Here is a 17,688-nt window from a genome sequence, read left to right as displayed (position 1 = left end):
GTCAATCCCACCAAAAGGTTGCAAACCTAATGTACATTAGCATTGGATTGGCTTAGGGTTACATAATCCCAGAAATCCTGATCATCATCATCAAATTTCTAACATGTTCCCTCAAGGGAAGGAGGGATGTAAAGGATATTTTGATAGTACTACACAAAGAACTTAATCATTACTAACTTCCTATCAACTATTTTCCTCCAAATTAATCTGTTATCTGTCAACACTCACATTATCATATCTTATATTTCTTTCTTCTAAGGCACTTTTTGCTGTATCAATCCACCTATTTATTGGTCTTCCTCTGGGTATTTTTCCTGCCAACCTGGCAGAGAACACTTGTTTTGCTAATCTTTCCTTTCTCATTCTGTTTAAGCGACCATATTACTGAGATTTGCTCTGCTAATGCATTCCTGGATGCTGACAATGTCAAGTTCTTTCCTAATATCCTCGTTTTTAATATGGTATTGCCATTGATGATATCTGTTCATGCCTCTAATCTTTCTCAGGACTCTCATATCTGCGGTTTCTAGTCTTTGGTCAAGTGTTTTACTTCTGAACCAGCCCTCAGATCCATAAGTTAAAATGGTCTGAACACTATCTTGTATACAGCTAATTTAGTGTTTTGAATAATTTCTTTCTTATTCCAAATAAATTTATTCTTCTGACTTCCTACCATACCAACTTTACTAATTCTGTTGTCTATTTCCATACTTAATTTGCTGTCTTCACTAAAAATTGTGCCTAAATAGCTGAAATGTTTTACTTGTTCTATAGGTTCATTCAGGATACAGTTGATGTTTTCAATGTTTCTACCTCTTTTCATTGCTGTCTTTTTATTGCTGATTTTCATACCAAATTTATTACAACAGTTATTCAGTTTGGTTAGGGAATTCTGCAAAATTGTCCTGGATTTATTTAATTTAAATAAATTAAACGAGGGTAGTCTGAAAAGTTCTTGGCCTAACAATGAAAAAACAAATTTATCATTTTAAAATTATTTTTATTTTTCAGCATAATCTCCCTTAAGACTAATATATTTATTCCAGCAATGCTCTAGCACTATTATCCCATCCCTGTAGTGGTTTCTCAGTAAGATCTGCAGAATACCTCTCTACAGCTGCAATCATCTTTTGATTCAAAGAGAAACGCTGATCAGCGAGGAAGAGTTTTAGTTTTGTGAAGAGATAGAAGTCAGAGGGAGCCAAATCTGGGGAATACGGTGGATGTTCCAACAATTCATAATGCAGATCCCTTAATTTTCCCATTGCCAAAACACTTTTGTGGACAGGTTCATTGTCCTGATGAAAGATGATTTTTTTTCTTCTGCAAACCGGATCTTTTCTCACTAATTTTTTCATCTAGTCTGGTTAAAGGATCAGAATAATATTCCCCAGTTGTTGTTTTACCCTTTTCAAGATAATTGTTATCTGCAGCAGTCACAAAGAGTGATGTCCAATTGGTTATCCAGATCTGCATATATGTGATTGTGTTCAAATCAATTTTAGCACATTTATCTCTGAGAGTGAGATTGGAAATACAATTGACTTCCACTATAGCTAACACCTCTGAAAGAAATTCATGAACTTAGCTATAATGAACTACCAAACTTTTTGGTAGTTCGTTATAGCTAAGTCATAACCATTGATGCAATGGTATGCTAAAAAAAAAATTCACTAGCAAACTTTCTGCTATAGCAAACTATTCTTGTGGGCTTTATCTACCTACCAGTTTGCTGTAGTGAGAGTTGACTGTAGAACACTTAATTGAGATGGAGACCACAGATGGTATCAATAGCAGCATATTTAAGAATGTATATGTTATTATCTTAGATGATTATTCAAGAAAGTGTACATACAAAGGTATCATCATCATCACTTAAACAAAATGGGAAATTAAAATGGAGCAACTGTTTTGCAGAAATGTCAATGTAAAATTGACAAAAGTGGTGTAAAAAAAAGTGTACAGTTAAAAATAATGAAAATCACCAAATCAAACCAGCAGTATACAAGACAGTTAGCAAACCAGTTTTTAAGTTATGTATCTGAGAGTTCGGTTAGAAATTTTGTCTCAAAGACCATAGATATGAGGGTTTTGAGAAAAATTAGGGGAGTGAACCGATGGCATCAGTGGCAGAATCATATGAAAAATAAAGATATTAGAAAGGAACTTGACATTAGCATTCAAGAATATGCTAGCAGAGCTAATCTAATCTAATCTAATGTGGTATGGCCACTTAAATAGAATGAGTGAGGAAAGATTAGCAAAATAGGTGTTTGATGCCAAGGTAGCAGGAAAGAGACTCAGAGGAAGACCAAGGTCGGTGGATTGATTTAGTCAGAAGTGCCTTAGAAGCATGAAATGTTGGATATGACAATATTGGAGTACTCACAAGTAATAGACTGATTTGGATGAAAATTGTTGATAGGAGATTAATAATAATCTAAACTTAATCATGTAGTGCTGTTATGGTAACCTGAACACCCCATGGGGATTAATATCAGGAAATTGATGATGATGAAAATTAAAGAGTCTGAAGAAATATGGGTTGTTTTATAACAAAGTCCACATATACATGTTTAAACATGGCTTAGGCCATAATAAAATTTAGTCTTTATGAAACTTCAGGTTAACCTGACTGGTTACTGTTTTTGGTTATGTAACACACAACAGGACCAAAGCTTTATTTAATGAATTTACATAAACACAGAAAAATCTGAGAATTTAAATTTCTCTAAACTGTGCATTCATCAGGTTAATTTCTTTTGTCTTCTTTTGAAGACATTCAAAAGAAGACATTGAAGAGAATGTTTGATCTCTTTGTTATCTGATCTTCAATTAAGCAGTTCCTCAGTGGGTTAGTGTGTTAACTGAATTCTGGTATGGTACCTGAAATTAACTGATTCCTTTCAATTATCCACCAGCAAATTGATTTCTGAGTGCAGTTAGATAATTGAGCTTTTACTTAAAAACAGTAATCATTATTGGCATCCTTTTCTGATGCGAGGGATGAATTGCTGTGGTTGAGCTAAATTATACTAAGATACAACAGGAACAAAGATTTAGTGAAATTGCATGTTCCATGATTAAAACATACATGCAGCCACGTACCAGCCAAATAAGTTTCTAGACCGAAGTGTTTGCATATTAATATCTAATATGCAATATGGATACTAATTTAGTATCCATGTATCTAATAATAGACAAAAAATTTTATTCTTGTTTTAATTCTATATCTGAGCAGAATGACCAGTCTGTCCATAAAAGCATAAGCTGTAAGAGCAGGGAATTCTGTAAACTCTAGGATAAGAAACAGGAGGATATTCATCTTTAGGAGAGATAAGGAAGGCATTAAGTTTACAAACTGGATGAAAGAGACTTTGTAATTCAATCCGTCAAAGTAGTCTTGCTATTTTTTCTGAAAGTCTTTTATAGAATACAAATTCTGATAACTTCATGAGGAAGGTTAAAACGAAGCCCATAATCATTGATAGTTTTATCAATAGTTTTTGTATTATAACCATCAGAGATAAAAGTAGCTCTGATAATAGACAGTTTTTTGTTTAGAAGATAATTTGTAGAACATACTGTATTTTATGAGCTCTGTCTACTAGAAAGTTGACTACACCATATTTCTGACAAGGGTGATGATTTGAGTTAGAACATATGGCTTTGAGATCATCTGTGCTATAGCTTCTTCTTCAAATTTTCCATGTATAAATTAGCGATAGGAAGTGAGCCAGTTGCTAGACCATATTTTTGGTAGTAAAATCTAACTTTCCAGGTAAAGAATGAGGATTGGAGGCAATGATGGAAGAGACATGTAATGTCAGGAGGAAATAAATCTGCAAGGATATCTATCGATTTTTCCACAGAGATGTTTGTAAACAATGAAATTACATCTAAACTAGCTAATATATCTGATAGGGTAATTTGTGCGTCTTAAATTTCTCTACAAAATCCACTGAGTTTTTCAAGAAGTTTGAATGTTTGATTTGAGGCTTGGGGAGTTTTAATAAGTATTTAAAAAGAAGATATGTAGGAGAACTCCTGCCACCCACTATTAGATGAAGTGTGATGTCCACTTTTTTGTGCTTTAGGCACTCCATACAATCTGGAAGTGATTGGGTGTCTTGGCTTAAGTTGTTTTTTTAAGAAATTCTGTGAATGCAAATGTATTAGAGGTCACATCATGGATATTTTTTTGTGTGTGACAGCCAAGTGGGATCATGATTCATTTCTGATTAAGTGGAAAAGTCCAATAACATAGAAGCAATCTTATTATCATAATCCTCACTATTTAAAATTACTATTTGGTTATCCTTTATCTGCTGAAGATGCAGCTGGCCATGAAAACAACAAATCATTTCAGAATAACATTTAGTTTTAATAAAAAATCTATGAATCAAACCTGGTCAATCATTCAAAGTTGATATAAACTAAACTACTTGTAGTGAATTACTTAAAAAATTATGTTGTATTGTGGTTTAACCACCAGCCAACTATGGTGGATGAAATATATCAGCCACATTAGCTTAGTGTCTATATTTATGCTGTTTTGATATGTAAATTCATCCATGTTTTGTTCATTGTAAATTCTCGTCATGATGTAGGGTGGTTAAGCCAAAATAGAATGCAGTTTGGTTGGATGAGTTCCAAATTGCCAATCTGTTCTTGTTTGTTCAGTTCTAGATGGTTGCCTACTCATCATCATCAAATTCCTGCGTGTACCCTCAAGGGGTGTACAGGATAGGATTGTACTACACGAAAAATTTACATCATTACTAACTTCCTATCTACAATTTTCCTCCAAATCAGTCTGTTACTTGTCAAGACTCCAACATTATCAGATCTTATATTTCTATCGTCTAAGGCACTTTGTACCGTATCAATCCACCTATATCTTTGTCTTCCTCTGGGTCATTTTCCTACCAACCTGGCAGAGAACACTTGTTTTGCGAATCTTTCCTCACCCATTCTGTTTAAGTGACCATACCACTTGAGATTAGCTCTGCTAACGCATTCCTGGATGTTGACAGTCAAGTTCTTTCCTAATATCCTCATTTTAAATATGATATTGCCATTGATGCCATCTATCTCAGGCCTCTCATATCTGCAGTCACTAGTTTTTGGTCAAGTGTTTTACTTCTGACCCACCTCTCAGATCCATAAGTTAAAACTGGTTTGAACACAGTCTTGTATACAGCTAATTTAGTGTTCCGACTAATTTCTTTCTTATTCCATATGATTCAATTGACTTCCTACCATACCAGCTTTGTTGATTCTGTTGTCTATTTCCATATTTAATTTACCATCTTCACTAAAAATCGTGCCTAAGTAGCTTAAATGTTTTACTTGTTCCACATGTTCTCCATTCACAACACAGTTGACATTTTCAATGATTCTGCCTATTTTCATTGTCTTTGTCTTTTTATTGCTGACCTTCATACCATATCTATTACAACAGTTATTCAATTTAGTCAGAGAATCTTGCAGACTTGTAGCTGATTTATTTAGAAATATATCATCGTCCGCATAAAGCAAAGAGCTGACATTAAAATCTCCAATTTTGATATCATGTTTAATACCACTTTCCTTCATAATGTGATCCATATAGATAATGAATAACAGAGGGGATAATGTACATCCTTGTCTCACACCAGATTTAACATTAAACCATCTTCCTGTACTTCCTTGAATTCTAACTGCTGACTTACAACTCAAATAAAGACTAAGTATTGCTTGATATAATGCCCCATTGACACCATATAACTGTGGCGTATTGAATATCTTCTCTCTTGGCACCTTGTCATATGCCTTTTCCAAATCGACAAAACTTGAATACAGATCTTTGTTATATTCCCATGATTTCTCCACTATTTGTCGTAAAATGAAGATCTGATCCTGACAGCCTCTATTTGATCTGAATCCAGCTTGTTTTTCACCAAGCTTTTCTTCCACAATTCTTCTCAACAGTTTCTCAAGTATACTTGCATATATCTTACCAGGCACACTCAGTAGGGAAATCCCCCCCCCCCGTAATTCTCACATTCAGTTTTATTTCCCTTTTTATATATGGGTACTATGAGAGCTCTACTCGAATCATCGGGAATTCGTCTCTCTGTCCAGGCATTCTGAACTATGCAGTGCAGCCACCATACTTCAGCATTTCTGGTCGAATATCATCTACTCCTGCTGCCTTTCCACATTTCAAGCCTTTGATGGCTTTTTCTACTTCAAGTATAGTTATGTATTTCCAACTGCATGCCTGGTCAATGTTTTTTACCACTGTGCTGTCATCACTGCTTGTTTCATTTAGCAGTTTTCCAAAGTAATTACTCCATATTTCAAGGATATCTTTTTTTCTCCCATTTTCATGTCACCTTTATCATCTCTAACTCCTTTTACAGCACTCTTTCCTCATTCCTAAGCTTCTTCAACAACCTCCAGAATATTTTGCCACCTTCTTGATATTTATTTTCTATATTCTTGCCAAAGTCCTCCCATGACTTTTGTTTAGCTAGTTTTACACAGTCTTTAGCTTTCTTACATTTGTCTCTGTGTTCTCTAAGAGCACAAGCTGACCTTATTCACCAGGAATTTTTGATATGCTTTCTTCCTTCACTGCCTCTTTAACTTCCTGTGTCCACCATGGAGTTCTAATTTTTCTATCCTTGCAGACAACTTCACCACATGTTTCTCTTGCTGAATCAATCAGGGTTTTCTTCAAGGCTTTGCCAATGATTCTCCAAGGTTTGGTTGCTGTTCTCAAACGCTTTCATTTTTTCTTCAATAATCTTTGTGTATTTTAATCTACAGTTTACATCTAAGAGCTGCTCAACTTTTATTCGCTTTAAAACTTTCTTACATGTTATTCTTTTCAATATGAAATTCAATTTTATCCTGCTCAAGACTAAATAGTGATCACTTCCAATTTCAAATCCTCTGTACACTCTGGTGTCCTGCACCAGGGAGAAAACATCACTAATAACAATATCATAGTCATTGAGACTTTATTCCTTGCCTCTTCTCTCCATGTGAATTGTGCACATTTTTATGTTGGAACATTGTGTTAGTAATAACCAGTCCATGTCCTGAGCAGAAATCCAAGCGATTTGCCATTATTATTAGCATTGCTCTTTTCTCCAAATTTTTCCAAAATATTTTTGTATGTCTCACAATCATACCCTACTCTACCATTTAGATCCCCAACAAGGATCAGTTTTTCCTTTTTCATTGTGTCAGTCGCTTTTTCTAAATCTTCAAAAAATTCATCCACTTCTACCTTAGTAGAACCTTCTGTGGGACCATAGGCCAAATAAGTTTCATTGTCCAGTTCCCCATTCTCATATTTGCCCACATTACTCTACTTGAGACTGACTGCCATTCAAGAAGATTAGCCTCATATTTTGTGTTGAATGCTATGGCTACTCCTTTTTTTCCTTGATTGTCATTGCCTTAATATAACATTTTGTATTTATTGCTCAGAAAGATCTCACCAGGTTTTGTCTTTTTTGTTTCAGTCACCCCCCCCCCCTACCTCTAGGATGTAGAACCTTAATAAAAGTATTTTAAACAGAAAGTGAGTTAGCCAGTCTCATACGAAGATGGTAGCATTTTTCCCCAGCCGCTGTATTAAAAAATTCAGAATCTGAAAATTCAAAAAGAAATGATATTGTGATTTAAACCTCATGAACTATGATTAAAGACTGTATTCTAAAAGACTAAGACCACTGCTCAAGCCAAGTTAATGTGCAACTTAATCTAGATAACACTTGCTGTTTTGTACAATCCATCTCTTAGATATCTGTGATTTTATTCCTGCATCTGAGAAAAGTCATGTCTAGAAATCATCAGTAGCCTTAATTGCTGGTTAAGTTAATGGTGGCTGGCTGCCTACCAGTTTTTTCTAAACGTCAGAACTAAAAGAAGAATTCTGTATATTCCCTTTGTAAAGGACAGCATTAGAGGATTTTATTTATAATTTCTTAGTATTTACAAACACTTCAGAGAAATTACTTGATATTGTGATGAGTGTTATTTAATAAACACATGTAAACTGATTCATACAAGCATATGATGTTTATATGAATTAGATTATCTATGCTAAAGAATTATACATATTGGCACATGTTTAATATGTTTTAATTGTTAAAAATACATGGTTCATTTAAATTAGTAAGCCTAACTTTTGGGAATGGAATGCTTTTAGCAGTTCATTCATATTTTGTTTTTACAGGAGACTCTTCAAATCAGAGCTGTACAAATGTGCTGGCTACACTTGCAGCCCTAGCAGAAGCAACATCTCCGAATACAAGTATGTATTTTACTATTTAATATTAACTACAATGTGAATTCTTTGTAGAGGATCATATACAGCAGTCATTCTTGTTTTATGACATTCTCACCATGAAAGAGTTTAAACATATAGCAGTTAATACTGCAGATGTGTTAAAGATTAAAACAAGTAAAACATTTCAGCTATAAATTTAAGTGCTTTTTTCATATTTACGAATTTAGGGACACAAAACACGTGTTGAAATGATTATTTTAGTTATCAATAAAATAACACTTGACGTTTCGACCCCTGTATTGAGGTCATCATCAGAAAAATACATGTGTATATGAAGACAAGCTACATGCTCTTGCACTCTACAAATGCAAATTGAATCTACACTGTTAATTGATCTTTTACTTAGCCTGACCTCTAGTGGTAAAAAAAAAAACCCTGCTAAAGTTCTCCTGTACTAAGTTTTTTCTTCAGGACTTGTACAGTTCAGGTTGCTATACTAAGATTTTCTTCTGGACTTGTACCATTCAGGTTGTTATTGAATGTTAAAAAAAAAAAAACTTCACCACGTCTTCTTGTATTGAGTTTTTTTTTGGCTTGTTCTGGTTGCTATAATGGTTATAAATGGGTCCTCCGTATTCTTGGAATGGTTAGATCGTCATTTTTTTTCAGATTAGGATTGTGTTTGAGCATTTCACATGCTTCTTTAAATTTCCTCTTGAACCAGGTTTTGTTGCGATGTAGGGACTTGGTACCTTTCCAATCAATTCTGTGGTATGTCTGGAGTGCATGGTCTGAAAGGCCGGTTTTTCCAAAATGAAGGTATTTAATGTGTCGTTTGTGCTCGTCCTTCCTAATTGGGATGGTTCACCCTGTTTCCTCTATGTATGGTAAGTTACATACGCATTGTATTTTGTAAACCCCTGGGTGGGCTAGGTGTGGAAGAGTATCTTTGGAAGAACTGAGTAGGTGTCTTAATTTTGTCGGGGGTTTAAAAATGCCTCTATTTTTTTAAAAATGCCTCTAACATAAGGAATGGCAATGGCATTCTTGAAATCTTTTTTGTTTTTAGTGGTGTCTCTTAGCTAGAGTCCTGAAGCTTTACTGGAATTATTTAGAAGTATGTTATCATAATCTGCATAAAGTAAAGAGCTAAGTTGAATATTGCCGATATCATGTTTAACACTACTTTCCTTCATAATGTTATCCACATAGGTGATGAATAACAGTGAAGATAGCGTGCACCTTTGTTTTACACCTGCTTTTACATCAAACCATATTCCTGTACTTCCATCAATTCTTATTGTTGATTTACAACTTAAATGTTGATTACGTTTTGCTCTGTATAATGTCCTGTTTTACTGCAAATAACTGTAGTATTTTGAATAGCTTTTCTTTTGGCAGCTTATTACTTGACTTTTCCAGTTCCACAAAACTTCAGTACAGATCATTGTTATTTTTCATAATTTCTTGACAGTTTATTTTGAAATAAAAAAAAATCTAAACTCTACAGCCTTTATTTGTTCAAATCCAGCTTGTTTTTCCTCCAAGTTTCTTTTCTACAATTTTTTAGCCTTTTCTTAACATCTAAGAAAAGGCTTTTTCATATAAGTATGCTTACACGAATCTTTGACTCCTTTTGACTCAAATGTGACATTTTTGCATATGTTCACTCTGGCATACCATACCATACCATGCCATGCCATGCCATGCCATGCCATCATTCAACTTAGAATTTCCCAATCATGATCTAATTTGGCTGAAAATCTCTCTTTGCTCCATTGTCAGATTCATATGCTGTCTATATCACTCTCCCAACCACTAACCATTCTGAACTTTGACTTTCTCTCCTTGAAAGTTGATGTCTTTCAGTCCAACTTTCTTTACAACAAAGTTATGTTACTTGGTGAGATTAACATTCACAATACCATTGGCTCCTTCTCCAACTGCATGGACCAAGCAGGTAGAGATACTGAGACGTTTGTCACCACAAATGATCTTACATAAATTGTTCACATGCCCATCAGATTATCAATACCAGATAATCCCAACCACTCTCCAGACACTCTGGACCTCTTCTTCACTAGTGATTCCATCAAATATACTGTGAAGGCTGTATCTCCCTTAGGTAATTCAGACCACAACCTTGTGCTTATCTCTTCCCCCACCAAGCAACCACACTGCCATTCTCAACCAAGAGTCATCTGACATTATAAAAATACCAAGTGAGATGACCACTGAGATTTCTATGCCCTTGGTTGAATTATCTTTTGATCTTCCAATCCAAGCACACACACACTGGATACATCGCTGAAGTAATTCTACTCAGAATGGAAGTATGTATTCTCCATCACATGCTAAATTTCCATCCTCTAATTATGCCTTGTTCTAGAAATTTATTCTGGATATCCATAATATCTTTTAATTCAGTTTTTATGTAACCTTTATCATCTCTCTTTCAATTTAGAATATTATTTTCTTCATTTTTAAGCTTTTTCAATAGTCTCAAAAATCTTTTCATAATTTTTGTTTAGCTGCAGTTATACATATTTGACTTAATTTTTTCTGTATTCTCTAAAGATATCTATTGATTTTCATCCTAGGATCTTTTTTTTTCCTGGATTGTCTCTTTAATTTTTGGAGTCCATTACAAAGGTCTGAGTTTTTTACCTTTGCAGCATCTTCACCTCCATACCTCCTTGGCTGAATTATTATTATTTTTAAAAAATTTTTTTTTCAGCATCTGCCACTCTAAAAAAAAATCTTGAATTCTACAGCTCATCTCTGAAATTTGCCTGGCTTTGATTCTAAAATTTTTAAAACTTTTGCACATATTTTTCTTTTGAATGTTTTTTAATCATGCTCAACTCTAAATGGTAGTCACTTTTTATTTCACATCGTCTCTATAACTCTTGTGTCCTGAACTGGCGTAAAAATATTACTATCAGTATTAACATGGTCAGTGAGTCAGTTTTTTCTTATTTCTTGTGTCCTCTAATAACAGGATGAACTATGAATAGGTGAGAATTGGACATGAGGTCAGAAGCCTTGGTTGTTTCTTCACATTTGTTACAGAATATGTGGAAGTTTAATCCCTGTTATCTAGATTCAATCTTTAATTCACCTGTTTTTTTATGTGAATATTAAATAAACCTATTTTACATTGGTACTACTAGTATGCTAAGGGTTAGGTAATTCAGAAACTCTGTTTTAGAGATCAAACAGAACTTCTTTCATGCTACTTCAGTCCTTCAGTGACAAAATGTCTTATACTAAATGATGATAAAGTCTATTGTATACCCTCAAACAGTGTTCCAGATATGTATTTATAGCATGATTTAAACATGATGACAATCCTGCACCTTCTTTCCCAATTGGTCCATGTGTCAGGTCTCTTAGTTGATCAGCTGTTACATTTTGGTCATCTAAATACATCAATCCATTCAGATCGTGGACTTCCTCTGGTTGTTTTAACTGTCATATTTGTTTTACTAATTTTTTATTTCCCATTCTTCTGCTTGCTTACCACCAGTGGCGGCCCGTACATAAACACCCCCAAGGAAAAAATGAAAAATTTTAATTTTGTTTGTGTTTATAAATAATAACAATGCTTACAACATTATATAAATGCAATACAACATGTTAAAGTCTACAGCTTATGTTTCGACATTGATTGAATAGTTAATAATTGGAATTGTTCGATTAACACTTAAGATTACGAAACAAATGCACTGCGATCTAACGCTGATATTCGTTTGCGCTTGTCGTTGCACGTTATGTCATTCAGACACTGCTCACACAGCAGTGCAGTTTTAGTATCCTTACACACGTTATTTCTGTGAGATATGAAATGTTTATTATTGGTGCGTGTTGAACCATTTTTTGTCAATATTATTTTATTTTGTTAAAATAACATAATTATTTATTTATTATAGATACAAGGCTGAATTATGACGAGTGTCACTGTTGAAAATATGAAAAGAATTATATTTTTTCAATTATTGTTACAAAACAAATGCACTGCGATCTAACGCCGATATTCGTTTGCACTTGCCATTGCTATTGATACGAAACTTTTATTATTGGTGTTTGTTCGTGGTGAGATGAAATATTTTTAATAAAGCAATTTTTAATATGTAAATTTATTTATTAATAAATTCGTTACTGATTAGATTTTTTTTTTTTTTTTTTGTATATGCAGCACCCCCACTTAAAATTTTCACTAGTCGCCACTGCTTACCCCCATCTTAGATTATTAAATAAATAGTTTTAATGGAACATGTGCACTAGAGATATATAAATAACTTTCACAGCTTACACATGTAACAGAAATTATATAGAATTTTATTCAAAATCTCCAATATATTTCTTTTCTTCTTATCTGCTCATGGTGGGGTTGAGTTCCTCAAAGACAAATTTTTGCCATTTCTTTCTTGAGTATTAATAATGTCAGTTGCTTTTCTGGTGTCTTCACTTTAATGTGGTTCTGCCCTTGATGCATCTCGTTTCTTGCTCTCTGATCCATGTGATAAAATTGGTTGAACACATCGTCTTATACTGCTTACTCTTACTAGCTTATTGTTTGGCTGATTTCTCTTTCATCTTGTATAAATTCATTCAGTTATATTCTCAGCATGCCTTCTCTGTTTATTCTGTTATCTATTTCCATATTTAATTTGCCGTCTTCACTAAATGTTGTCTAAATAGTTAAATTTGTATAATAGATTAAATCAGCTCACTTCAGCTTCTGCTAAAAATGAATTATTTCCCTGCCTGTTTTAATAATTTAATTTTGTTGCTGATTGATTTTCATATTGTTACTTAATAGTCATAGCTAGGGCTTGACACATATGCTCACCCACAGCAAGTAGATTTTGGAGCTCGTGAGTTTCTGCAGACTGGACAAAATAGAACATTTTTTATTTAATAAAAATAAAAATTGTGCAGTACAATTTATTATTTTGTAGAACCCCCATTGATTAACATGTGATTGTCTGTGAAAATATTAGTGGTGGTGGGTAGTAGACAGCATTGGTGTAGATGATGATGGTAGCTGCAGTTCACTGTAGTTGGTGGAGATTGAGAGTTGCAGAGTAGATATCCTTCCTTGATGAATCTTTGGACTCCTTAGAGTTATCACATAATAATAATAATGATCCTGGATCAGCCTAGACAAAAAATTAGAGAATAGTACTTAATATTTACACATACAGAATACATCTAACTACTTGTACTTGGTGTGACAAAAACCAAAAGGATTGCAGTTCATCTTCTGGATTCTTCCAACAATATATCTCCACCTGTAAGAGAGAGTGAATCAGGTAGTTGCTCCTGCTGTTATATGCTTCTGTGGAATAAATATCTTGCTTACCTCATAAAATCCAAATTGGAAGACTGTGATAGTCAGGATATGTTAGAACTCATGCTCTTAGAACTTTCATTCTTGAACTTTATTTGTTAAAGGATTACCACCACTTTTTAGCAAATGATGAGAGAGACAGACAGAAAAGAGATCTATTAACACTATTATCTATTAAAAAGAAATCTATTAATGTTTTGTTGAAGAGCTGGAGTTTATTTTCATTTGGGAAAAATTGTACAAGAAAAGCTCTTTCAAAGAACAGACTTAATCTGATAAGTCTGGAGCTGAAATGTGTGTATGCATGTTGCTCATGTTAGAGGAAAGAAGTGTAATGGTATTGGGCAGTTCAGTGAAGCAGTGCCCATGAAAATACCTATAATAAAGACAAAACAGAGTGTATGAGAAAGTGATTAGGAGTCTGTGAAAAAGAATTATCTATTAAACAGACTACCTTTTTCTGGATACATCTGAGTATTTGCACCATCCCAAATTCAGAACAACATTCTAAGGCTGGGCAGATCTAAAATATATAAAGTATTAGGAGTGGTGAAGGAAAGAAATAATGTTTTGAATGTTAGTGATGTGTTTGTGATAGAATAGGCTAGATGTGAAAGGCAACCTAAGAAGAGAAAAACTAGTCTTAAACTTTCTCGCAAAATGAAATTTTGCTTTCTTTTCTTGTGAAAATGAAATTTAGTGCAAACTAAAAGACAAATAGTCTTTTATAGTCTTTTAAGGTGTACAAAATAATCTTTTTAATTTTGTGGGAGATGGAGAAGATTTTAAAAGTGGTATTTAGATTATATTTGGAAAGTATTCTGCTTAATTTTTCAGCTGCTCCTTTTGTCATCTGATTATGTGTATTATATGTTTCAAAGTTTTCATGGTGGGATTGTCATAAAACAAAAAAGGATGATTAGTATACAACCATTTTTTTCTTAATAATTATGAAGAACTGTACTTTATGAGCCTCCAACATTATCAAATATAACATGGCTAAAGCTATCAGATGTTTTTCATTGTTGAAGGGAAAAACTGGAGAAGAACAAGTTGGATTTAAGCAAGATAGCAGTTAATGGGATCAGATGAGATCATACTTATAACAAATAGTATGCAAATAATGGAAATATAATAAGGATCTCCATTTAGGCTTCACTGAAAAAAAAAAAAAAAAGTATATGATAAGGTACCAAAGAGAAAACTGTTAAAAGCACTAAATTTGTATATTGTAAATGGAATCTTAAAAAGGGCAATATATAACTTTTAGTTAAGTTGTAGATCAGCCATTAGAACAGAAGGCTGTTTATGAGTTTGATGTTAAATCAGGTATAAGTTAGAGTTGTACACTATATCCACTGTTAATTATAACCCATATGAACCACATTATTATGGAAAGTGATATTAAAAATTATATACAAGATATAGTTCTTAGTTTAGTTCTTAACTCTATGCAGATGATGTCCTGCTAAAAAAATATTCTATGGATCTTCAAGAGTCTTTAGGGAAATTAAGAGCTAATGACAAGGCTTGAGAAATATGCAAAACCCTATTCACCATGCAAAACATTTAGTCATTCAAAAACCTCCCTCACCATCCCATTCATTTTGTAATGAGTCTGGATCATTTTTTAATGAGTCATGTACTGGAAAATTTAGAGAAAAAAAGGAAAGCTAATAATAATGGTAAGCACCTTCTAAATTTCTGTTCAGGATATAGACTATTCATCATTAACACCATGTTTCAACTTAATGATGTCCATCCACAAATTCATATAGGGAAATGACACAAGAAATAAGAAAAGTCTAATTGACTGTGTTCTTGTTGACAGCGATGCCTTTGTGTTGGTTGAGGACACAAGAGCATGCAGTGGATTTGAGATAGTGATTGCCATTTAGTTTTCAGCAGAATAAAAATGAATATCATATTGAAAAGAAAAATATGTAAAAAATTTAAAAAAAAAGTGAAGCAGAGGTGAACTGTAGATAGAAATGTACAAATACTGTTGGAGAAAAAATGAGAGTTTAAAAACAATAATGAAACCTTGGAGCCTCAATGGTAGCCTGAGTAAAACTTGATTAATTCAGTCAGAAAGTGTGTGTGTGTGTGTGTGTGTGTGTGTGTGTGTGTGTGTGTGTGTGTGTGTGTGTGTGTGTGTGTGTGTGTGTGTGTGGACAAGTTGTCTGCGAGGATAGGCAACTTTATTGTGGAAGCTTTCTTTTAAGGTTACACGATGGTCAGCATTCATAATAAAGAATTTATGGAGACACAACACACGTGTTAGAATAATTACTTTACTTAACATTAAGCAAGTAACAATCAACATTTTGACATCTGTATTGAGGTCATCATCAGGAAAACATACATATGTACAAGATACAAGCTACATGATGCTGCACTATACAAAAGTAAAATGAATCTAAATGTTTGTTAATCATTTATCCTAGCCTGACCTCCAGTGAGGAAAAAAAAGACCTACATTAAACAATTTCGAAAATCCTTTAATTTTGAGATTTTCTTCTGTCGGGGTTGTTCTGGTTGTTATGTGGGTTGAAGATGGGCCCTCCACATTCTTGGAATAATTAATCCATCATTTTTGTTCAGATTTGGATGATGTTTCAGCATTTCACAAGCCTCTTTGAATTTTCTTTCGAACTAGGTTTTGGTGCAGCGTAGGGACTTAGTGCCTTTCCAGTCAATTCTGTGGCATGTTTAGAGTACGTGGTCTGATAGGCCTGTTTTACCATAGTGGAGGTATTTAATGTGGTGTTTGTGTTTGTCTTTTCTGATAGGGATGGTGCATCCTGTTTCCCCTATGTAAGGTAAATTACAGGTACATTGAATTTTGTAAACTCCTGGGTGGGCAAGGCACGGAAAAGCTAAGTAAATTTCTTAATTTTACTAGGGATTTGAAGGTTGTCTTAACGTTGTATTTAAGTAGTGTTCTATTTTTTTCTGAAATGCCCTAATGTAGGGTATGTCTGTGGCATTCTTGTAATCTTTTTGCTTTTAATGGCATTTTTATGGAGGATCTTGTGAACTGTTTTTTATTGTAGCCATTTTTTTTACAAATGTTTGGTTACTCATTTCAAATTTTTGGTTCGGAGCTTGTTCATTGGAGCAAATTGTTAGGGCTCTGTGTTTGAGGGAGACTCCTAGTTTTTTTGTTTTTTTTTGTGTTGGATGGTGGTATGAATTTTTAAGAGGAAAAGCAGCCTGACAGAAGATGTGTGCTGAGTGTGTCTAGAAAAGGAAGAGAGTTGTTGTTTTCAATTTCACTGGTGAATTAGCTATGTTTATGTTGTTTGTTCGGGTGGCTTAGGAATGTATTTAATGTTTTGCGGTGCCTTGGGACCAAATAGCGCAAATATCATCAGCATATCTGAGCCAGGGTTTGGGTTTTAGGCTAGCTGAATCTAGAGCTCATTGCTCAAAGTCATCATCATCATCATCAAATTCCTGCCATGCCCTCAAGGGGTGTACAGGATATGATAGTACTACGGGATTTAGCCGACCAAATTGTATTCTTATTGGTTAAACCAAAATAAAATAAAATTGCTCAAAGTCTTCCATGTAAAAGTTAGCTATTGGAGGGGGGGGGGGGGGTGAGCCTATGGCCGTACCTTCTTTTTGTAGGTAAAAATTATTTTGCCCCACGAAATACTCAGAGCAGAGTACGTGGGCAAAGAGGGCTGTGATATCGGGTGGAAATATGTTTTAAGAGAAGAATAGTATATCATTGATTAGGACATTAGTGAAAAGGACAGTTATGTCAAAGCTGACTAATAAATCTTTGTCATTGAATGTGATGTTTCTAATCTTGTTTATGAAGTGTTGCATATTTTTTATGTAGGAGGGGGGGGGGATGATCTACCAACTCCTTGAGTGGGGCTGCTAATTTCTTTGCTGAGTGATAATTAGGGCTGTTGATTCCTTCAACTATTGGTCATAGTGGCATGTTTGTTTTGTGTATTTTTGGCAGGCCGTAAATTCTGGGAGCACAGGCATAATGCTGTATAAGTTTTTTGGTTGTTTCCTCTCA

At 34.0% G+C, this 17,688-nt stretch overlaps 1 protein-coding gene across 5 annotated transcripts in view; it reads left to right on the top strand.

The window, feature by feature from the left end:
* Window positions 1–17,688, top strand: part of LOC150093154 (uncharacterized) — a 349,981-nt gene that overhangs the window by 274,757 nt on the left and 57,536 nt on the right. For all 5 annotated transcript variants that reach the window (XM_090413479.1, XM_090413480.1, XM_090413478.1 and 2 more), the window contains one exon: window positions 8,237–8,314. In XM_090413479.1, the coding sequence (XP_090269605.1) occupies window positions 8,237–8,314 (78 nt within the window). The remainder of the gene's footprint in view (window positions 1–8,236; window positions 8,315–17,688) is intronic.

Source organism: Typopeltis vanoorti, chromosome 24 (genome assembly GCF_054136105.1).
Source record: "Typopeltis vanoorti isolate ZY-2024b chromosome 24, IOZ_Tvanoo_1.0, whole genome shotgun sequence".
NCBI lineage: Eukaryota > Metazoa > Arthropoda > Arachnida > Uropygi > Thelyphonidae > Typopeltis > Typopeltis vanoorti.
This window is presented reverse-complemented; position numbering and strand designations above follow the sequence as displayed.